A 25,386-nucleotide genomic window follows, 5' to 3' on the forward strand; every position below is an offset into this window, starting at 1 on the left:
CACAGTCAGTATAGAATAGCCTCTGCCCCAGAGACCTTTTCCGTCCAGATAACATAGTTCCTAAACATCAGATACCAGATATGATAGAAGCACAAGTTGATCTGACATGCCAGACTTCTGTCTCTTTCCGTTAGTGTAAATGTCAAGTCCCCTGCACCCTCCAGCTTCACGTCAATCACACGTCATGCAGCTGCGCGCGCATCCAGGCCTCAGATTTCTGCTGACATTGCAAGATTCTGCTTTTGTTGCCACCCCTTTATGACACTTACATGTGACGTTTCTAGCACACACCTCTATGTTCACGCCTAGTTCACGCCTCCTAATTACGTATCACTACCACGTGTGTGTTTTATCTTGTCTCTCTCAGCTGTTACGCCTACTGTATTGGTTTCTATAATCCGTTTTAAGTATATAAGCTATGTATTGTCAATAAAATATTGCTCTATCCCTTCCTGCACCCCTGTGGTGGCAGGAATCCGATATCCGGTCTGGTACCATTCCTTTTTAAGGAATAAAACCCCTAAGAACTCTAACACCACGGACTCTGCCTTTTTCTTTCCGATTGAGTTATTTTTGTTTAAGTACTTACCTGCATAGAAATTAGGACAGTAAATCAAATATTTACCACAGATTGTTGAAGAGTACGTGTTTTTAATATTGATGTTTTTTTTACCTTACTACGTTATTGGGTGTAGCATTGTGCGGGCTCTACCAACTTGCTCCACACAGATCTGCGTTCCTTGTAATCACCAACTCCAGCTCTGGCTTGCTGAGGGGGTGTTGAGTAACCTCAAGATGGTGGCATGCAGACGTAAGGAGTGCAGGGTGGCACCAGGCATGCACATGCAATACAGCATAAGGGCTCCTCACACACAGTGAACTCCAGAAGTGCAGTTTTGCGCTGGATACACAGCACACGAGACAAACAGTTGAAAACAGACGAGCTTTCAAAACCGTTGAATTTAAAAACAAACAAAAAAACTGGTGCCGCTGTAGCTCAAGTAGTGAATAGATATCTACATAACACCAACACTGCCAGTTTAAAATGACACTAGGGAGGGTGTCAATTTCCTCCTTTCTAGCGCTCTCCACAAGTCACTCTTCATGTTTTGCTCTGCACCAGTTGCTCTCCACATGCCGCCCTTGCCCTTGCCAAATCCTCAAAACAGTCTTAGAAATACTCTTGTGGCACGGACATAGCTGGCAAGCTGGCTACAACACAGTAGCCAAAAATAACACAGTAGGTTATCAACTCAGCATCACTGGTAACATAAAGCTCACACGTGGGAGCACAGGTTTACTCCAAAAAATACACAGGAAGACCCAGCAGGATCTGGTACACCCGAGTTGGGGCGGACCGGTCTCATGGTCACTGGTGGGGCTCAGGGCTGCCAGAAAGCTGTGACACACGTTAGACTGTTTTTCTAAAGAAAGTTCTACTTCAGTCTTCACTCTTCAAACTCAGGTTGCATATGATCATGTCAGGCGGGTTCTTTTAAAAGTTTCAAAGGATCCTTACATTTATTTTCTTCGCTCAGCCAGTTCCTTTTTCAGTCCACTTGACCACGTATATCTTTTATGCAGGATAGATATTATCAAGTAGAGCCCCACCAGGAGCAGCCTTCCTGCGGCTCATCCCATACTCCAACTGACACTCCACATTCAGGCATCCTCACATTCCATAACATCACCATGCACACCAACATTCCACAGCACATTTACACTGACACTGGCCGAGCAGCAGTCAAAACACTTCTCCCGCCTATTGCCGTTGGCATTGCATGTTTGCTTCTGTTGGTGCAAATGGATGCATTCTGAAAGCTAGCCGCCAGACACACGGCTTTGGACCGCAACCTTATTATATTGTCTTTTCAACCAAAGTAATCATTTTGGAAAAACAACACAATGTTATCACTTCCCGATATTAAGGTACTTGCTTACATTAGATTCATACCACAAAGGGAGTTAAGTGTGTATAAAACAAAGACGCAGTGTCATTTACACCCATATGTTATAAATGAACCATAAAAGACTGGCTACTATTCTGATTTGGGCTTGGTACACTGGGTCAATAAGACCTTTACTCTTTCAACATGTCCGACTCATTTTGCTTGACTGATACCCTGACGTGCGTCTCCTTTCCGGTCGCATGCGGTTTACGTTTCCACACGTATTGTAATCAGTGGGAGGCAGACCTCGTGTCTCGAATACAAGAAGCAGTCCCAGTGTGCGTGGTAAAGTGTGGGAAGCGAACCTTAAGTAAGCTGAGTGTTTTTCCCGTGTACATTGACGTGCCGCTCCTACAATCACCCAGGTGGCAGGGCGCAGTCAGTGTGCCTTAGTAGCAAGGGTATGACCAACTCCGTATGCCCTCTGTGCACCTTTCAACACCAATTAATCTCGCCCTCGGACTCCTTACGTTCCACGTCTCCGAAAATTATGCCCTGCCTTCCGTTTTTTTATCATTTTCATTGGACGTGTTCTCTAACATATATGTTCTGTCCACCTTTCCGAATGCTTCCGCTCCGTTTAATATTTATTTTGTCTTCATACCCATCTTGCGACAGGAGCTACTTGGTAGTACTGTTAAAGGGAGTCAGGAAGTTAATAGGTCGCCTTGTCTCTTTCTTCAGTGGAGGCGTACAGGTGTCTGTTTTGTTGGCTTCTCCATCTGCAGTTGCTCGGTTCACAGATCAATGTGTTTGTTTGATCTCTTTGGAGCCCTGTGGAGAGGGTAGCTAGCTCCCAGAAGCTTAGCGGGGTGTGCATGGGAAACATGGAATAGGCCGTATAAATAAATGGTAGCATTGAGTAGGCTCATGAAATATGGGTACAGTGCATTCCTGAGTTGAGGAGACAGACTATTTGACTTGCTAGTGCCTAGGTTGCGATTAACAATGTACTACAGGAAACTAATCTGTAAGTATTTGGAGATCTGGGGCTCTATGCAAATTAGCTTGAAATGCGTTCTTTCCGTTACTGGGAGCCTCTGAAGTTCTTTGAAGGCCGGAAACCCATGTTTTAATTTCATCAGCTTAAATCAGAGTCTGACTGTTTGAATTTGTGGGCTTGGAGCTTTGTGATCGCTTTCTTGCGGGTGCTTTAAAATATTGTTATGAGTATGCTCCATAGCCCCAAAACTCAGGTCAGTTCAATTAGGTGTGACACATGGAGAAGTATTAGGATTCTTCTCAGTAGCATGATCTAAAAATTGGTGTTTTAATTGCGATTAAGATTTGGAGGCTGCTTCAAACCATACGTTTACATTATTTCTTGTCTCATAGGAGTTGATGTGGCAGCCAACTTGTTCGTTCAGGTGAATAGTGGACCGAAATCTCCTAGGTCTCCCTTTCTCGAGATCTTGGTCTTCAACACACCCTTTATTTTGATAATACTTTTTAAAACAAAGCATAAAGGCAAGTTGTCATCCAAAGATTTAGCTCAGGAAAGGCGAAAAATTAGTCCCCAGTGGTTAGTGATAAACAGTCAAATCGGAGTGCATTCTGCCCTCCTTGACAGAATTTAAAGAATGAGATTACTGCAGACATGCATGCCCGAGCTTCTACCTCCTTACCTACAGTGCTTTGAAGATTGTTACTTGTAATCTGTTGGAAAACTACTTGACACTCATAAGGGGTTGGGCCAACTTCTCCTCATAAGTAAACTCGAATTGTGCGGAATGCGCTGTTTTCCTGGTAATTATATTTCCTTCAATACAGATGCTTGTGTTTTATGTCTTTTTATTTTATACATAGTATTTGCAGACTGTCCTGCTTTTTTTTATACTAAGTTTTTGCAGCTGAGAGATACCACCCCAACAATGGATTCTTTACCTTTAGTGGATGGAAACCACAGGGTGGGGATATGGAAACCACCCTAAGGAAACAAGAGCAGAATGATCTTGAAATATCACAGTAAACCAGGGACTAAATAATGATGCTAAACTTCATTATTTATTGTGATGGGCAATCTGAACCGATCCCTCTCCGATCCAACCTATACAAAACTATGATTGCAATAAAACTTACTCTTGACGGAGAAAATAACATTGAATGTTTACTTATGTGCCCTCCTGCTTCTCATTTCTGTCTCCGCCCCTAGTTATGGATCCCCACACACAAAACCCCAAACACACAACTCCACACACACACACACGCACACAACCCCCACCCACACAACAACCCCCCACCCACACACAACCCCCCACACACCATCTATCGCCCTCAATATGTCTATCTATCGCCCTCACTCTATCGCCCTCACTCTATCCATCTATCGCCCTCAATCTATCCATCTATCGCCCTCACTCTATCTATTGCCCTCACTCTATCTATCTATCGCCCTCACTCTATCTATCTATCGCCCTCACTCTATCTATCTATCGCCCTCACTCTATCTATCTATCGCCCTTACTCTATCTATCTATCGCCCTTACTCTATCTATCTATCGCCCTTACTCTATCTATCTATCGCCCTTACTCTATCTATCTATCGCCCTCACTCTATCTATCTATCGCCCTCACTCTATCTATCTATCGCCCTCACTCTATCTATCTATCGCCCTCACTCTATCTATCGCCCTCACTCTATCCATCGCCCTCACTCTATCCATCGCCCTCACTCTATCCATCGCCCTCACTCTATCCATCGCCCTCACTCTATCCATCGCCCTCACTCTATCCATCGCCCTCACTCTATCCATCGCCCTCACTCTATCCATCGCCCTCACTCTATCCATCGCCCTCACTCTATCCATCGCCCTCACTCTATCCATCGCCCTCACTCTATCCATCGCCCTCACTCTATCCATCGCCCTCACTCTATCCATCGCCCTCACTCTATCCATCGCCCTCACTCTATCCATCGCCCTCACTCTATCCATCGCCCTCACTCTATCGCCCTCACTCTATCGCCCTCACTCTATCGCCCTCACTCTATCCATCGCCCTCACTCTATCCATCAACAACAACTGGTTCAAATATGTTCTCTCAATGTTTCAAGCTTTATTACAAATGTCACAAAAAGAAGTTAATATTTCACTTCTGTTCTTGGATTTTCATCACAATAAAATACACTGAACATAATCTTCATAAAAGTTATTTACAAAAGTTTAAGCTATTGGCATTATAAATTACCATAAATTTTATTTAAGTATTAATTATTTTAAAAATTTAAAGCCATTGTTATTTGTAATAGCAATACATCTAAGTCAAGTAAATACAACACATATTGCATTATGAATGCTATAGGTGTCACATTTGCGAAAGTTATAACTATTGGCATTGTAAATGACAAAGCTATTTTCGCTATTTCCAAACCCAACACATAAATAAAAAAATTGTCATTTACAATACCAATAGCTCAAACTTTCCTAATGCGAGACATATTGCATTGCAAATGCTTGTTATATAGCCCAGCGAACCTGTTTTTTCTTGTCACATGGGCTCTTTGCACTTGGATGCTAAACGCATTCACTCGGCTTTGTTTTATTGCCACTTAATCGTGCCCAGTAAGTTTCCAAATGTTAAACACTGGGAAAACATAAAACGCCATTTAGGTATCAATATATTTTTAATCTCTTCTTGGAGGTTTACATCGCACATTTTTCTTTTACAGTAGTTACAAGAAGTATTTTATTGGGAACATTACACCACATGTCAAATATCTTTAAAGGCCATACGTAGGTAATTGCCATTTACTGATTCTAAAATACTGAACTTTACCGATTCGGTATTTCAGAATCGGTAAATGGTATGTAGCAAAAAATTCTGTAAATATTACTGAATTGGTAATATTCGGTATTTTAGAATCGGTATTTACCGATTCAGTAATTCCCATTCATTCCTATTCGGTAATAGGGGGAACACATTCAAGGGTGGCAGGGTGTCACATTGACACCCTTTTGCAACCCTGAATCGTGCATGTGTGCACATGTGGCACACATACATGCCCTAAGGGCATGTATGTCTGCCACATGGCACAGTTAAACAAGCACAAAATTGCTTTTTTTAAGGTTTTCGATATTTACCACCATCTTGTAGTTGGTGGTAAATAACGAATCCTTAAAGCACACAGGGCTAGATGTAGGTAGGAAAGATTTACCGATTTTAATAATAATAATAATAATAATAATAATAATAGGAAACTTATAATGCGCTCAGCTTACCCTGGGGCATCCCGGCGCAGACAGACCAAGGAGAGACTCAAGTAATCACTATTGTGGAAACAAGAAGGTCTTGAGAAGTTTCCTAAATAGTAAGATCTTGGGCTCAGAGCGAATCTCGAGGGGCAGAGAGTTCCATAGGGTCGCCACCTGTACAGAGAAGCGTCTGCCCCCAGATCGAGCTCTCCTTACTCTCGCTGACTGCAGTAGATGTTGCTGGTCCGAGCGTAAAGGACGTGGGGGCTTATACGGACGGGCCATGTTAAAAAGGATAGGGGGACCTTTGCCATGCAAGATTTTGTGGGCCGTGTACAGCGCCTTAAACTTCACCCGCTCCTTCACCGGGAGCCAATGAAGCATCTTAAGGGCCGGAGCAGCGGACTGTCTTCTAGGAACATCCATAAGAAGTCTAGCCGCTGCATTTTGCACCTGCTGGAGAGTTTTAAAGGTCGCTTCGGGAGCGCCAAGGAACAGCGCATTCCCGTAGTCAAGCCTCGAGAGGATTAAACCACGTACCAGAAGCTTCCTTGCTGGCTCAGGAAGTAGTGGTAACACCTTTCGAGCTGACCTCAGAAGACCGAAGCAGACCCCCGCGGTCTTCTTGGCGTGGGTCCTAAAGGACAGATCTTGCTCCAACCATACTCCCAAGGACTTGATCTCCTTCTTGGGAGATGGTGGCTCACCAAGAGACCGGGGCCAACAGCTAGCAATAATGGAGGGACTGGTATTACCCAGGAGCATCAGCTCAGTCTTTCCTCCATTAAGCTTTAAAGCAGAGTTGGACATCCAGCGATAGACATTGGCCAGGCAATCGTGTAATACCTCAGGTTGTTCCGCCAGCTGAGTAAGGCCCACCACCAGCTGAGTATCATCAGCATAGCTGATGATCTTCACCCCCGAGGGGGCGACCAGCCTTTCAAGTGGAGTCATATATATATTAAATAAGGTAGGGCTCAACGATGAGCCCTGCGGGACTCCACTTTGAAGGGGAAATAGGGCAGATTGCTCTGCTCCTTCCCAGACTTGATAGAAACGGTTGGCGAGAAACGATCCCAACCATTTCAGGGCCGTCCCTGAGACACCTACCTCTGACAGACGCTGGAGGAGCACCTGATGGCTCACGGTGTCAAAGGCAGCACTCAAGTCCAGGAGGATCACTGCCACTGACCCTCCTGAATCTAGAGTGCTCCTCGCTTCCTCCACTACTGCCAACAAGGCTGTGTCTGTTCCCTGGCCGGGACGGAAACCAGTCTGGGAGTCTCCCAACAGGTGGTTGGACTCTAGATGGTAAGAGAGCTGGCGGTTGACCAATTTTTCTGCAACTTTAGAGAACCCAGGCAGAAGTGAAATTGGCCTAAAGTTAGTCAAGTTGGATGGATCCAATCCTGGCTTCTTCAATAAGGCTTTTACCACTGCCTTTTTCCATCGCTGGGGCACGGTCCCATGAGCAAAAGACAGATTTAGGAGGTCGGTCAGAGGGGCAGACAAAGCATTTGCCACAAGCTTGAGATATTTTATGGGGACTGGGTCACTTGGAGATCCACTCTGCATCTCAAGCAAAACTTTTGTCACCTCCTCTTCTGAGAAGGGGCCAAAGTGGGCTAGCTCAATAGAACATGAAATTTGACATGCAGTTGGCTCTGGGATTTGAGGAATATCGGGCAGAGAGGATAATATTTTCTCTATTTTAGAATGGAAGAAGCTAGCCAATTCCTCACATTTTTCTTTGGGTTTGTCATGCACAACTGGAGGGACCGGGGCTTTCAGAAGTTCCTTAAAAACCTTGAACGATTCTCCCGAAGAATTACTTGCCCTCTCGATCTTTTCGCTAAAAAAGTTCTTTTTAGCAACCTTCAGAGCATTTTTATATATCCTCATCTCTCTTTTGTAGTTGGCCCGGCTTTCTTCAGTCGGCTCTCCCCTCCAGGCCCGTTCAAGCCTTTTACAGGAGGTTCTAAAACTCCTAAGTTCAGATGTGTACCAAGGAGCCGTGGCGATTCTTCTCTCCCTGACAAGTCTCCTTTTTTTAGGAATTAATAAGTCCAGCGAGTTACTGAGCCATTCACCCAGATGCTGATCGGCAATATTGGGGTCATCTACAAGGGGAGGACAGGTCCTAGCGAGCTCTTCTGCCCAACTGTCCACCGGCAACTTTGACCAGAGTCGTTCTACAATATGTTGTCTAGGTGCAGAGTCTCTCCGGTTCCCCAGCAACCAACTGAACGGAATAAGATGGTGATCCGTCCAGGGGAGAGCCAACATCTGGAGAGCTTGCAGATTCGCCGAATTAGCGAAAACCGCATCAAGCTGATGCCCTCTGTTATGAGTAGCTCCCACATTAACAAGGTGTAGATCTAGAGCACCAAGTGAGTTAAGTACATCTCTAGCTACTACATCATTAGGATCCTCGAAATGAAAATTGAAATCCCCAAGGATAACAAATTTTAAATTACCGAATTTTACCGATTCGGTAATTTAAAATCGGTAAATCTATGGGTCCGACATGTAGGTATTCCAGATGTGCTGGAATACCGAATCGGATGAATTCGGTATTTACCGATTCGGTAAATACCCATTCATTCCTATGGGCTTTGAAACCCATAGGAATGAATGGGCATTACCGATTCGGTATTTACCGAATCGGTAAATACAGATTCACACAAGGGTGCAGGGGGTGTCACTTTGACACCCTCTGGCACCCCCAAAACAGGCACGGGTGCCATGTGTCAGGCATACCTGCCCTAAGGGCAGGTCTGCCTGTCACATGGCATAGGTGTGCATGCACACATGTGCATGCACACCGGAATCGGTATTTTACCATCAAATTGCATTTGATGGTAAAATACTGATTCGTTAAGGCTCCTGGGACTCTGAAGAGTCCCACCTACATATGGGCGGCTCCGAATCGGTAAATTTACCGATTACTTATTTTACCGAATCGGTAATTTTACCGATTCTGTAAAATAATGCCCCCTACCTATTTTCTGATCGGTAACGGCCGAAAATACCGATTTTCGGCCGTTACCGACCGACCGACATCGGGCCCACAAGCACTCTTAAATGTGCTTTCTACATACCATCTACTGATTCGGTAATTAATGATTCGGTAAATACAGAATCGGTAAATACCGATTCTGTATTTACAGAATCATCACTTACATTGGAAATGGCTCAATACCGGTCGGTAAGCCTGAAATTTACCGAATTTGGGGTTTACCGAACGGTAATGAGCCACCTACATCGGGCCCTATTTCCCTGAAAATAAAATAGAATGGCTTGTAATAGTGCTAGATTTGCGTTCAACCATTCCGTTCTTCATTAGGCATGGTTAGATATCAGCGGGCCTTCGTATTTTACTGAAGGCCTACTCAGTCAGTGCGCTGGCAGAGCGACAGAAATTAATGAATAGTCCCATTTTCTACTGTGAAAGCTGGTAGAAAAGTAAACCCGAACAAATTGCACTATGGGGTTGGGAGGCCTAATTGACAAGTATTTTCTGAATTCCAGATTACATTTAATTACAACCAATCGTAGTAGAAGTACATTTATGAAAAAGAAATACAGAGCCCAGACATATGTGGATGCAATTACATTAATTAATTGCAAATAGCGCCAAATACTCTTAATGAGCAAGCACTAGAAAGTGCTTGAAACGCGTTATCTAAAGACCCAGCTAAAACGAGAGGTCTTGCTCGTCGTTCTTAAAGTCACCTCAGCTACATAAACACAATCTATCCTTGAAGAAAAATGCTTCACAATCCCAACAGACATGGGGACACCGGAAAATGAATGATCCCAACAATATAAATGCCTCAGGTCACTACCACTACCTCATTGCACCATTACGCCCGGGGATATAAAGAATGTCTCGCGCCACTGCTTACCATTCTCGTTAGTTTTCAACAGTTGCTTGCTTTCCTCCAATTTTTCAACTGTCTTGTCCAGCTGTTCTTGCAATTTTAAGGCCTGGGAAAAGAATATATTTCATGAAACCATGCTTGGCACATTGACTTTGTTCTCGAGTAAAAGTCATTTTTTAAAAGCAGGTGCTGTTGTCAAGAAGGAAACTACTTTTAGAAGAAACAACTCTAAGCCATTCTTTCTTTCCCGTGTTGTGTAACAAGGGACTCTTTGCAAAGCAGAATCAAGAATTGGGAAACGCATGTTTTCGAGTAATAGTGCAAAGAACATTTTAGATCACACAGACACTTTATTGTATTGGTGACATTCTGCCAGTGAAATTGGAGGAATTTGCTGACTCCGGGTTACTCGACTCTGTGTGTTACTCTTGTAACGTGGAGTACCTGCCAAATTTTGCTAGAGCAATTTTCTAACATGGGCGGTTGCAAGCGGTCCTGGCCAGAGCCCCGTTTCTCCAGTAGGCTTGCTGCCGCTTGAGTAGATTTTCTACTAGAGTAGCAGCAGAATCAAATGTAAATGTAAATGTTTTGTACTTGTATAGCGCACAGCTACTCGAATGGCCGCACGCTCTCGCCCAACGCATGGTGCCATTGTGCTGATTTTTCAGCACTGCTCAGTTACTGGCGCTAAATTGCAGCACGTGTACCACAACTTGCATATTTCTGCCCATTGGCAGAATTCTTCGGATTCTCGTTTTGATTTTATGTAGCTCTCCGAATTCCATAGAATGAAACTCCACATGCTCAGCTCATCCCAACTTTATTATCATCACTACTGATGAACTTGCCGAATTAAAAGTTACATACACAACATTTCTTGCAAAATTCAAAGGCCAGTGATTTTCCCTCTGTAAATGTCATAACGTTTATTTTCTACTGAAAATTAGCAGATCTGAAGCGGATAATCTTTGCAAATGCAAGTCTAACATATGTGTGTGCTGCTCTGGCTGGATGTACTACAGAGGCAGGAAAGAAGGCACAGTCAGCTAGATTCATCAAAGTCCCGATTTGCGAGTCCTTAATAGCGATTATGAAGGAATCGCTATTAAGGACTTGCAAATCGGGATTCATGTAGAAATCGCAAAATAAATTGCGATTCCTACAGCCTCCTTATTTGCGATTAGCAAATTGCTAATCGCAAATAAGGAATAACTCCCCATTCATTCCTATAAAGGCCCATAGGAATGAATGGGGAGTCAATCCTTATTTGCGATTAGCAATTTGCTAATCACAAATAAGGATGCGATTTCAAGGGTGCCAGGGGTGTCCAAAGGACACCCTGTAGCACCACTGAAATGTGAATTTACACTGATGTTGTGCACACACATGTCCAAAGGACATGTGTGTGTGTGTAACATGCAACTTAGAAAAATGCATTGAAATGCATTTTTCTAAGTTTTTCGCTATTTACCACGAGGTTTGACTTCGTGCTAATTAGCGCTCCAAAATTGCAAATTCGCAATTTTTAAATGTTTCATGAATAGCATTTAAGGAATCTCTAATAGAGATTCCTTAAATGCTAATCCTCGCAAATTTGCGAATTCTTTATTAGCGATTTTTGCATTTGGGATGATGAATCCCAAATGCAAAAATTGCACTCGCAAAGGGCCAGATTCTCAGAATCTGGCCCTTTTGCGAGCGCATTTCGCTTGATGAATCTGGCTGAGTATTCTTTAGTTTTTTCTACTGCTGGTACAGTTTTTGGGACCCTTCACCTTCAGACATGTGCCCACCAGCACTTCTCTGCTGCAATGTGTCAGAAAGTTCCCTACTCTGCACAACTTCCTGTCATCTCCCCTACCTCCACAGGAAGTAGTGTTCACTGTCCAGCAACTTTCATGGCAACCAGAGGGTCCTAATAACTTGCACCTCACACGCATTTAAATTGTGCACTTTGGTTTGCCTCGTTTTTGTGCAGTTGAACTTTATTGATTTGAAGCATGGCCATGTTTTCTAACATGGCTGGTTTAAGAAGTACCCTCCTTATCTAGCTGAAACCAGTGCTTACCACCAGTGCTTGAAATGGAAAAATAGAAGTGCAGGTACTCTGTAGCAGAGTACCTGCTTGTTTCTGAGAAGTGCCAGTACTCTCCAATTAAAAGAATAGCATTTCGAGAAATGCAGGTACACTCCCTCCCAAAATAAAAAGGTGCCGGTACTCCATACCGGACAGTACCGGCCCATTTAAAGCACTGCTTACCACCCCATGTCTTGAAATATCTTATGTACACACCAATGTGTGGTCACAAGAAAGAGCTGCTCAATACACTGCATAGACCTAACTATATTGGTTTTAATTACACGTATTGCTCCAATGTACTGAAAACATATAAAAAACAGTGTCAAAGTTATACTTGTTAGAATATATACTTCAACAATTACTTTACAAGCAGATCTCTGGTTCATCTTTGTTAGATATTTGATTGAACATAATTTTGCTGATGTGACTCTTTTACTATTAATCTACGTTTAGACATTCACTGGCTTCTGGACTCATTTCTATTTTATTTCAAAGTTGGTGCATTGACGCCTCGTCATTATTTATTTCCCCAGATTGTAGACTCACCAAAAGAATAAGCAATTGAAGAAAGACAGGAGGAGGATTTGTTGGATACATTTCCTTTTCCCGTGCCGGCAGGTGATGCTATGGACAGGCCGGTGGGGATGCCTGAAATCTGAGCAGTTCCAGTGGACTCACACACAGCCGGACCACAAGGCAGTGTGCATGCATGACTGGCATTAGAAAAGACAGGACCCATACCCCTGTAACAAGGACAGCCAAGAGGAGTTGACTGGGAATTAAACGCTCTAGTCCATGTAGACCTAAAGGGACCATACACTGATTGTGTGATAAATAGTTACCCCACGACTTGTTTAAATGATACTGGGGATAGATGTTCCACTTTACAAACCTCTGCGTTCCCCTCTATTCTTCTTTCAGACAAGTCCATTGATGCAGTTGGCAGCTCTCACCAAAAAGTACCCCATAACATCAATGATCCTGTTCCTGTCAAATTAGGTCCTATCGCTGATTGCCACACATTTCTCCTCAGCCATACCTCTCCCATTTACCTGTTCAGCATGGGTCTCCTGCATAGGCTTTGCTGCACTGTGTTCTTTACCCTGGATGGGGACTACCTTAATGTTCAACAGATCAAATGAAAAAAAAGTTTCTGGCTTTTTTGTGTGAGGTGGAAGCACAAGATGCCCAAATGAATCATGATATATGTTCGATTAATTTACTACCTTACTCTCCCAGGTTCCTGACTTAGGGGCCTATTACGATTGCGGTCTTTCCGCATCCTCCGGGCCGGCGGAAGTCACCGCCGGCCCGGAGGATGCGGAAAGACCGCAGCGGACCCACCAAGGACCCACCGCCACATTAGGATGGCTGGTGAGTCCTGGTTTCCGTCCGCAGCTTTTCTGGCGCGGTTGGCTTACAACCGCGGCGGAAAAGCTCTAATATGGTGGCGGTGTCTCTCAGACACCGCCAGCCATATTAGGATGTGCTTTAAAAAGTGCTTTTCCACGGCGGGTTTTCCGCCGTGGAAAAGCACCTGGAACTTCCCTGCGGGGGCCCGTTGCGGGCCCCCTGGGTGAAGGTGGGGAGTGCACATGGGGGGTACCTATGGTACCCCCCTGCATTTGTATGCAGAAATCGGCAGGTACCGCACAGTGCCTGCCACTTTCTGCATACTAATGCAATGTATGCATTTTTACCATTGCGGCAGGTGCAGCTTGAAGCCGCACCCGCCGCAATGGTAAAAATAGAGGATGTGGCCGCCAGGGTGGGGGTCACATCCTAATTGGACAGGAGGGAACTCCGCAGGCCATGCGGAGGTTCCCTCCTCCTCTATGGTCGCGGACGGACTCAAGTCCATTCGCGATCATAATGGGCCGCAAAGTTTTGTTCACAGGTCCCAATGATGTAGCATTTATACATTTTATGAAACCTGTGCAAATTAAGGTTGAGGGGACTAAGAAATGACTCCATATCACACAGAAGCCTTTAAAAAAAGAAGCAGAAGCATGCAAAAACCCTTTCAAAACAGATCTTCTTCAACAGGGGATTCTAGGGCCCATTCTGAGTCAGTGTAACTCCATAATCTTGCTGGGCTTTAAACCAGGCCAATCCATTATATATTCTTTAGTGCAGGACCTGCATGGAGTAAATAGTTATCATCCCCATTTTTCTGGTTGCACCCACCCCAGCTGACACATTAACTTGCCCATATTTCTTCTCTGTCCTGGTTGCTGAAAAAAGCCTTTTTTGGGGGTGGAGAGGGGAAATCTCCTTAAGGGGCAAACTTTTTAAGTGTCAGCTCCAACTAGGCTTTGTGGTGTCCCCTAAATTTTCAGCTAATCCCTTAGAAGAGACGTAGATCATTTGGTCTTCCTGGGAGGGTCCACTCTGGTTCAATATGTTGATGACCTCCATCTTACTTCTGCCACCTTAGATGCCTGCGAAATTGCTTTGTATACTTACTATGCTAGAAGAGAAGGGTCGTAAAGTCTTGCAAATGACAGAGCCCGTGTGGTGGTCTGAGGAAGCAGAAGCAGCATTTGTAAAACGCAAACAGCCTTATCTAACAGACCTGCATTAGGCAAGCCTGATTGCAAGAAGCAATTTACACTTTACTATCATGAATGAAATGAGTTTGCCTTGAATATGCTAGTGCAAGACCAAGGGATCAGCACAAGTCAGTTGTTTATTTTTCTGGTACCTTAGGCCCAGTTGTGGCAGGGCCCCTTCCTTGTGTGTGTGCAGCTGCGGGTGCAGAGCAGCTGGTAGAGTCCTCTGAAAACATGTTGGGTTCATCACTATTTAGTAGCTGTACCCGTCTCCTTTGTATTGCTTCTCCTCACAACAGAGACCCAACACTCATCAGCTGCATGTCGGTCTCACTATGAAAGCTTATTTGCTGCCTGCAGCATTTAAAATCTTTTCCGGTGTTTCCTTCTAAATTCTGCCTACTAATACCCACCATCCAGGAAGGGGAAACTTACAACGGAACAGGTCACAAAGCCCTGGACAGATTTGGTTGACACTTCCATTGCAAGTTGTGATACTGTGCTCTTGTTGATAAATCGTGTCTCCAGAATGGGGTGGGTGAACTTGTTGTTATTCTGTATGCATTATAACGCAGGTCAGTGAGAGCTGTAAATTACCTCAGGTGCACTCTGGTCAGGTAGCTGAGCTAGTTGCTTTTACTCAAGCCTAAATTGTGGCAGACAAAGACATTGTGGCCATTTATACTGACTCAAAGTAGGCTTTTATAGATACCACAGGGGTTGTCATACATCAGAAGGAATTCTGATCAAAGATAGGCAATACGTGCCTCGTTTGCTCGATGCCTCGATGAAATCTAATCAGATTGCAGTGGTCAAGTGTGCAGTGTGTGTACCAGACAGATGTGAATGACATCACTTTGGGAATTTCCGAGCGGATCAAGCCATAAAGGAAGCTGCTTTGTCTCCTGATAGTGAAACTACAATGTACATGATGCAAATTGATGGATGTTTTGTACCTACTCTTAATGATTTGTCTCTTCGGAGGAAGAAAGCCTCTGAATCAGAAAAGCAGAACTGAATTACAAAGAGATGTATAAAGGACTCAGAGGGAATGAGGACACATCGAATTTCTTGCTTCCAAACTTCACCATCCTGTGCTGCATCACAGAGTTGCTCATGTGGGTAGGTATGACATGCTGCACGCCGATGTAACCCACTGGTATACACCCTTCTTTCCTTCTAGAGCCATAATTATTGCCATTAAAGACCACCTTGCTGCCCATCCATCCCCTGGGATGCATGCGATTCCCTCCAGATAGATTTAATATAGCTCCCCAAATCTGCACTAAAACTGCTTGAATGTCCGCAGGGTGGGATGAAGCCTATCCCTGTACCATAGCAGGTGCAACCACAGAAGCCAAGTGGCAGCTCTGGGTTTTTATCCCCAGATTCGAAATCCCTCTTCCCATGTCCAGTGATCAATGACCACAATTCTTTTCAGCATTACTACACGACATATCCAAAGCTCTAGGAATCACCCAATACTTTCACTGTGCTTAGCACCCAGAATTTCCTGGAATGGTAGAAATGTACAATGCCAAACTATGAGAGCCAAGATTTGCTCCGAACTCTAGTTGAAGTAGCCTTCAGCTCCGTCTCTAGCTTTATAGTCAATGAGATATGTACCATCCCAAACAGCTTGCTTAAGAGCATGTGACATTTTCCTGGGCCGACCTATGTTACTGCATTCAGACCCATCAGTGAGTGCTTTCAAACTGAACTTGCAAACGTTTTTCTACAGTACTAGAGAAAGTTGTTTAAATATCTCCATAGTTTGCATGCTCACATTCGAGCTGCCTCACCTCATTGCCCATCAGAGGTCTGCCATTTATTCCAGTCTCGTGATTGTGGGTATATTCCAGAATAAAAACTCCCTGCAGACTCACTGTAAGCATGCCTACCAGATCTTGCTCATCACCAATAGAGCAGTGAAATGTCATGGTCTGATATCATGGTTCCGCTTCTCACAGTGAAAGTGTGCTACACTGCCTTCAGATGACAGTCCACATGATCAGATCGATAGTTCTTTGACTCCTGGGCGTGCACCTGCTCCCTGCTTCAGGACTAGTCAGACAAGGCTGGTATGCATCCACGGCTTAGCAGTGGATACCGTCCCTACCTCCTCCAGCTTCAATGTAGCCATTGCACCCATGGCAGGATGCACTCTTTATTTAACATCACCACTACAATCTGTGCCTGCTGTGACTTGTTGGCTGCCATTTATCGTATACTTTCAAAAACAAAAGAATCGGTCCATGATCAGTGTACCAACCTGCCACAGGACAGAAGGAAAACCATTGGCTTTTTTATATAACCCTCACCCATCAGGTTGCCCATTGGAGGAATGCTTCATCGTAGGGTTCCTCCCGTTCTGCTGTGGAACGGGACTTGCTGTGACCTGCAAAATACACAGGAGCTCTGAGTGGTATTCTCCAAATGATAAACGGAATAGGAGTGGGCGGCATCCTACGTGGGAAGTTAGAAATACCTGCCTGGTGGGTAAATTATATTTCAATCTGTCCTCTGGCCGGTATGGTTAAAAACAGGGAGAGAGCAGAAAGTACAGGTGATAATTCGCCTACCCTGCCAGTGATCTACATGTTTCTAGCCAATCCCCATGGTTTTTCTTCAGTACCACCGATCTAACTTCCTGATTTAATTCCTAAAGTAGAACAAGTGACTGCACCCTCACTGCATGCAAATGATGAAACTGATTAATAGCACCTACTTGGTAACTTGGTAACCTGTAACATATAATGGGAGAATTAGACTGCCACTGTTATAGCAGAAAACAAGGAAAAACACCAACATGCTTGAACTGATAAATGAACTCCAGCGTGCCATATAGATTTGTTGTATACTTTCAAAAAGTCACCTCAATGTGATAAATAATGCAAACTTCACAATAGCAATTGCTGAGGTGATCAAAAGTAGTAAAGCAGTGACTCTTGACACACAACAAAAAGCACACTACACATAGAAATTAACGTGGCACAAAACACTGCATACACATATGTGGCAAAATGTTTGCATCATGAGTTCTCCGGTTGTGAAGGCAAGTTTGTAGTCACTATTCAGGTAAAAAGAAAATCAAGGCCATCACATCATAAGCGTTATTGTGACTCATTTGGAGAGAACAAAGAATTAATAATTGGCACCATAATAGCTACACTGTACTCACTACTCCAAAGAATCCCCTTGGTACAATCACCTAAGGAACAATCATCGGGGCTTGAATGTTACTGCTTGTATCCTCACATGCTGTTAAAATACATTGTGCATGATACGCGTAGACTCTGTACCCTCACCGCACTGCATCCTGCTAGAAAAACTAGACTGCTCACTAACTAAAATGTTGGCAGTGAGTGGATCCACTTCCTGGCTTCACTCGTGGTGTACCCGGGCTGAGAAAATGGTACTTGAACACTACAAAAAATTCGCTGTCATTCAACTAGTGGATTTTAAACTCGACTCAAAAAGGAAATACCAATGGTGGGAAGAAAAAAGGAGAGTTCTAGGTTTAGGAGGGTAAGATTACCCTCTCCAATCTATTATCTTAACTAATGGCCATGAACTCCCATGACAAGTTTTAAGAGAGGGGTGGAGAGTGAGCCAGAGGAGACTCAACTTTCAGTGGCTGAGCCAGGATTTACCTGTGAGCACTGTAAAGCAAATGTCTCAAGTGTTTTGATTGGAACGAGTGGTTGTGACTTTATTGTAGAGAACATTCCTTTCCTATCTACCCACTTGATTGTTTCTTCAGTAGGGTCATCAGCCCAGAGGATTGTACATTTTTCATTTATCGATCTCAAGCCGGTCAATGGCTGCCCTCATACTGGACTGGGACCTGTTATCCTGGCTATATAATTCCTGCAATAAGGCACTGTGGTGACAATCCTTTGCAGTGAAGGTGGGGTCGGCGGCTGCTTTAACAGATAGACTCTTTTTCACTTTAATTCCAATGAATGGCATTAGTGTAGCCTTATACAAAAAGTATAGAAGGAAATGGAGGATTGTGCCCTCACAGTCTCTCAAAGGTGGTCCAAAAGAAAATTCCAGTTGTTCTTTAGTGGCTTTGGTACTCGAGGACCACAGAAACCTTAGCTCCGGCCTGTTAGAGAACTATGAAAACTTAACCTGACTACAGACTTGATTCCTGCCTTGAAAAAGTCCATGGCCATTAGGCCACCAGGGCGAAACATGTGTCTGCTTTTCTTCTTTCACATATGCAACAATAAATATAAATCACGCACGCAAAACCACTAAAGAACAACTGGAATTTCCGTGTCGCTTTTGGTTTCAAGGTCCGCCACCCTTTCGCCTAGACCATCCACTTCCCGCCAGTCTTCTTTAATTTCACTAGTAAATTCTGTTTTGAAGGTTTGGATGTCATCCCGCAGGGAAGTAAAGAGGGATGCTCCATTTTCCTCGGGCCTGGAATCGCGGTGTCTTTTTGTGGTGGGGTCTGTGATTTCGCAAAAAGGTCTTTTACCGTCTTGCCGCGGTTGCCTCTGTTAGCCGACATCTCAAGGCCCCTCGGACTGTAGGTCTAGTCCCTTCCCCTGCCGCCCCTGCAGGGCGATTCTAGACCGTTGCGACGTCCGCACTGCCACCCTGCCACGTCTGTCGCGGTCGGCGCTGTCGTCTCCCCTGCTCGCTGCTGGCACCCTCTCTTCGTCTCTCCACCCCTGGCCTTGCAAGTTCTGGGGCAGCCGGGCGTCTCCTCACACTTCCAAGATGGCCGCCCACTCCTCCGGGCACCAACACCACCGCCGCCCATAGTCCCCGCGGCATCCTCCTCACTGTGTCACAGCTCCCGGGTCAGCAGGCCTCCTCTCTCACCCTGGCTCTCATTCCAGTGGACTTCCAACACTGTCCACTCCTCAGCCGTGGCCCCAGGTGCCAGCCAGCACCACCCAATGGCAAGGACACACCTCGAAGCCTCCCCACTTCGCTTGGACGATGCAGCCAAGGCTCACTCTGAACCCCCGGTCTGCCTTAGCTGTCTTGCGCGGGTCTTTCTATTTAAGGGCGCCTCCTCCGCCGCAAAGCACTCTCCTGCCCCACTCGCCGGCCGCCACACACTGGCCGTGTCACCGGCTGCCTCCGCCTCACCTCAGGCCGTTATTCCTGCTCCCTGGGTTCCTCTTGCGGCCACGCAGCTCCGCCGCTCCTCCGGGCCTCAGCTGCCCCGGGACCTCGTCTCACTCTTCACCTGCGGCGCTCACAGCTCCGGTGTTCTCACACTGCCGGACTCATCCAGGGAGCCCCAGCCGCAGCGCCGTGCTCACCGCGCCCGGGCTCTGCCGCATGGCCCCTCTCACAGGCTCGGGGAATGCCTCGCTGCAGGCTCGGTGAAGGAAGGGAGCTCCGCAGCTCACGAGCGCCAGGCAGCCGGGTGGTTGCGACTCCCGGTACGATCTCGGGCCCCGCTCCTCTCTTTCTACAGTCCCGGCCACTCACGGGTCCAGCAATGAGGACTCCAGAGCCGGTGCTGTAAAAAGGCCGTCGGCGGGAGCAGCGAAGTTACACGTCTGCTCTCGCTGCCATCTTGGCCACGCCCCCCTTTAAATATAATTTAGGGTTTTTGCCAGGAGGACAACAACGATAGGCGACTGTTAAAGGTTTTTTTTCTACTTCCACTAATATGCTCTAAAAATGCATTCTCACTTGCACCTTCTAAGCCTCTAAATTGTGCACTTTGGTTCATCTTCCATGGTTTTGTTCTGTATGTCAGCCCTCCTAGTTCAGAAGCATGAGCTTGTTTTCAAACTTGGCTGGCTTATGTAATACCTCATTATCTAACAAAGACGACGCTTACCACCCCATGTTTTGAAACATCCCAAGGACCTGTGAGAGAAAGCTTCTCCTTATCAGACATATGCCTAACTATATTGGTTTATATCACATGTTTTTCTTCCATTTAGTCTAATGTAGTGAAAAAGTATAAAAAGCAATATGGAAGTTATATTTGATAGCATATATGTTTCAACAACTGCTTTACTGACTGAGGTCTGATCTATCCAAGATATTGCTGCTGTGCTGGTTTTGCTATTACATTGTGGTTAGAATTTTCCTGGATTTATGACCAAGTTCTATTTTATTTCACACAACGTTTGCTGGTCCAAAAGCCAGGTCCCCTCCAGTGAATAGTGATGAGAGCATGGCCGGGAAATCAACATCCCTCATAAATAGACCCTATTTACAATAATTAGGTCAAATGTTCGATCCCCAGCTGGATATCTGAGATGCTATCTTCTCTTCTTGTCCACTCACCTTTCCCACATTCCTACACAACTAACAGTGAATGGCATAGTTACTTCTCCTTTCCAGCCTGCAAGGTCTAGTGTTCTCTCCAAAGAAAGGTATTTCAGACTTAATCAGAGTTAATCAATGCCAATACATGAGACTGAGCAGGGTAAGAACTGAACTCATCACTGTCCAGGCATGCAGACTGTGAAGAACAAAACGTAATACAATTATTTTGCAGCATATTCCCCAAAAATATATGTATACCATAACATTTACATTTTTGATAAATATGACAATGTTGGGAGGATGATTTCTGTAATTATTTCCCAAATAGACTTAGGAAAAGTATGACTTGTATTTACAAGTGAGCTTTCACCATAAAAGAAAGATTTGCACAACCTATGGAGTGAGATACAAAATTATCTCCCGTCAAGCAGGAACATATCAACACATTTTAGAAATGTCCTACGTTTACAGCCTTAAATGTACTACTTATAGCTGACTTTTTCAAAAACATATTCTTTAGAAAAATGTATGATGCAGCTTTGCTCGCAGTAGTTTAGGACTACATTGGTGGGAATAGAATCATGATTTTAAAGACACTTCCAGTTCTATAAAAGCAAACATCTAGAGAGGCAAAATTAAAGATGATTTCCTGATAAAAACCTGTACCAGCATCTATGAAGGCAAAGAATAATCAAGGAATTGGTAGGTTTTTCTACAAGCATGACAGAACATAAATAATTCTGTCACGTCACACTGGCCCTAGTCCGTTCCACATCCTGCTGGACATGTCAGCACCTGTCATCAGGTTCTGTTCCCAAACCTACCTTTGGGGAGTGCATCCCTTTTTGATGGGCCCTTCCTTTGAGTAGGTAACTCCTAGTCTGTCCCCTAGGTGCAGCACAGAAAGTGATAGGCACCATCATAACCAGTCAGGTTAGGTGGTACATTTTGCCTCCTATGTCACAGCTCATCCACCATACAAAGGCTAGTTCTTACAACAAGGCACTCAAAATTCAAAAACCCAATGTGATTGGGCTGTTAATTTTAACAGTTGTCAATTTCCTGTCACCTCAGTTGTCAACTTGTTGAAATTGTTGGACCATTCACCTTCAGGCAAAAGTAAAAGTACGGTGCCTGGATCATCCCTCACTTCTTATTGGTGGGCTCGAAATGGGGAACTACAGACCTCTGAGGTACACAGTCCATCTAGTGGATGTCTCACACAAAGTGATCCATACATTGGTCTGCCTAATCCAGGTCTCTTGTCACCCCAGAGTTACTAGTTTCACCACTGTAAGTCACATGCACCTCTTACCTTTTACTATTCTCCAGAGTCTGGAATCTAATGCATTATTCACAATCTTGGTGCTCTCACCCTTAGGTTCCCATTTCTCCAGTGGCAATTAACTGCTGTGGAAGAAGTCTACTGGTAAGCACGGTGAAACAGCTTCTTCACTCTTCTGGGCAACCAGCTCCACCCACTCTAATAGGACATAGGGTGGACATTCTTCTCCCGAAGGACACTCTTTGGAAACCAGAGCTAACCCTCAGGTACACATCTGAACTAAGACACACTATAGCATATTCCACCACCCCGCTGAGAGATGTTCTCTTCACAGAGGTAAACAGAACATCACTGAGGAATGTTCATTAGTGGAGGTTTCTTCCTACAAGTGAAGTTACCTCTTTTGTGCCTTGGCTGATGACAGTACAAGAAGTTTCTTGTGTCAAAATATGCCCCATATAAACAATATCTGGGGAGAGCACATATAAAGGTGTATTTCTTTACAGAAAGCATTATAATTAGATGCATGAATACTATTAAATGCCCCCAATGATACAAGTATAAGTTATTATTTATACTACAGCCAGGGGTAAGGTTAAGTCCACGTTCCTGCTTGAAATAGTGATTTTTCTTCTGCTACTAGCTTAGGTGTAATTTGACAAATTTTCACAAACTGTGGTAATTAGCTAAAATGCTGTATTTTCGCATGCCAGTTTTTGTTCATAGCCATCCAGGGGAAATATGAAGTGTGGATTCTAATGGAAAGTATTTCCTACTCAAGTTCCCTTAGAAAATTGTGTTTTCTGCTGCAGCAAAAACTGGTGTATGGAATTACACCAAAATTGGCATGAAGCTAGTACTTTAATAATATTATGGCCTGTTTGTTGTTTTCTGTCAAATCTATTCAGAGGTATTTGGAATATTTCTGCTACAAAAAGGTGGGGGCAGGTTTTGAAGAATTAAGCAATTTTATATCCTGACCATTAAGCCATGCAGAGTTTGTGAACCTGGATTTGCAGAGTTTCTGGAAACTCAAATTTCAATTATTAAACACATCCCATTGGAAAAGGATGAATTTTCTTCCATCATCAAATGAGTTTTCTGAGACCCTATGAAGTGTGTGCAGACCGCCACACTATGAATTGCTAGTTGTGAAAAAAAAAACTCTGTTGTACTAGCCATTATGCAATGTGTAGTCCCCAATCATAAAAAATGATTAGGTACTATAAGGAGGTAGGGGAAGCATACCGCCAAAAGCTGTGTGTAGTGGATTACATCTACACTGTGGATATATGCAGTACTTGGTTGATGGTGAAATGCAGTGCTTAATTTGAGCCGGTGGTTTACAATGCTTGGCACCAGCCCTTAATTGTCAACACCAGCACGAAATGCGTTACTTACCTGTAACAGCAGTTATCCAGTATTGGTGTCTTTCATAGATTCACATGCCTGAATCATTCCCCGTCGTCGAGACGGGAGCCTCCGGTACATAAAAAAGTAATGTCTCATAGACATACATAGAGAAAATAGGCCTAAGGTTCTCCCCTTAGCAGCCTTTCCTTGTCCTTATGCAAAAAGGACCAAACTCTCATAGTCAGACAATCAGCTCCGACCTCCCTCTAGAACCTTCCTGGGAGGAGCCTCAGTCCCTCAGATTTTCGTACGCACCCAGCTAGGTAGGCGTAATATTGTTAGAGAGGGATGTGAGTCCTTCCAGGGGAGGAGTGGAGGGTTGCATGTGAATCTATGAAAGACACCAATACTGGATAACTGCTGTTACAGGTAAGTAACGCATTTCTTATCCAGTATTAGGGGTGTCTTTCATAGATTCACATGCCTGAATCAGAGTAGCTAGCAATAAGATATGCACATTTGTGATGCAAAGTTGCCCTGCAGTCATGTTAGACAATACACATATTATCATATGACATGGGAGTGATAGCATGAGCAGAATATCACAAGAACAAAGAATGTGCATACCTGGATGGCGGGATGTAGGAAGGCTCACCTCACTGAAAGAGATGGCGAAGCACCGCCTGGTCCACTGCTGCATCCTTCTGAAGTTCGATATCCAGGCAGTAGTGTCTGGAGAAAGTGTGCGGTGACTTCCAGATCGCCGCTCTGCATATGTCCAAGATCGGCACTCCAGCGAACAGTGCTGCCGATGTAGACATCGCCCTGGTGGAATGTGCAGAAACATGGTCGTTCAAAGGCCGTCCGGCCTTGTCATGGCAGAATGCAATCGCCGAGGAGATCCACCTCGAGGCGCTTTGTTTCGTGAGGGGCAGACCCATTCTCGGTCTGCTGTATGCCACAAACAGTTGTGAAGATTTTCTGAAAGTCTTTGTTTTATCTAGGTAGAACTTTAGACATCTCTTGAGATCTAAAGAATGTAGTGCTCTTTCTGCTGCGGTGGAGGGGGTTCGCAAAGAAAGACCTAAGGACTATCGGTTCATTGAGATGAAAGTCCGAAGGCACTTTTGGTATGAATTTAGTGTTCGGTCTCAGTACCACTCTGTCCTGTCTGAACTGCATATATGGCTCCTGGATGGACAGAGCTTGTAGCTCGCTTACTCTCCTGGCAGATGTTAAAGCGAGCAAGAGCGCTGTTTTCCATGAGATGTACTCGATGGATGCTCGATGAATGGGCTCAAAAGGATGCCTCATGAGTTGGTTGAGGACGAGGTTGAGATGCCATGTCGGAGGGACCTTCCGAGGCCTCGGGAAGGACCTATAAAGTCCCTTTAGGAATTGTTTGACCAGTCTACTGGACCACAGAGAAGGTCCTGTGAAAGTTCTGGTGAACCTTGAGATAGCCGCCAGGTGAACCTTTATGGATGCATGTGCCAGTCCTGATTGTGCCAAATGCAGGAGGTATGGTAGTATCTGCTCAGGTGTGACGTGCAGTGGTCGCAGGCCCTGTTCTGAACACCAAAGGCAGAATCTTTTCCATTTGAGAGAGTAGGTTTTGTTGGTACTGTCTGCTCTCGCTTTTGCCAATACATCTCTGCATTCCTTCGGGATATTCAGGCTACAGAACTCTCTGTGCTCAGGAGCCAGGCCGATAACTTGAGCGATTGCAGGTTCGGGTGTTGTACCTGCCCGTTGGACATCGTCAGGAGGTTCGGGTGTTGTCGCAGACGAATCGGTGTCCTGATGGAGAGTCGAAGCAGATCCGAGAACCAGTG

General features: G+C 44.7%; 1 protein-coding gene across 1 annotated transcript in view; it reads right to left on the reverse strand.

Moving 5' to 3' along the window:
* Positions 1–25,386, reverse strand: part of LOC147727114 (spindle assembly abnormal protein 6 homolog) — a 574,453-nt gene that overhangs the window by 235,512 nt on the left and 313,555 nt on the right. The window contains exon 12 of the mRNA XM_086961156.1: positions 10,048–10,129. Within this exon, the coding sequence (XP_086817282.1) occupies positions 10,048–10,129 (82 nt within the window). The remainder of the gene's footprint in view (positions 1–10,047; positions 10,130–25,386) is intronic.

This window comes from Lissotriton vulgaris, chromosome 3_1 (assembly GCF_964263255.1).
Source record: "Lissotriton vulgaris chromosome 3_1, aLisVul1.2, whole genome shotgun sequence".
NCBI lineage: Eukaryota > Metazoa > Chordata > Amphibia > Caudata > Salamandridae > Lissotriton > Lissotriton vulgaris.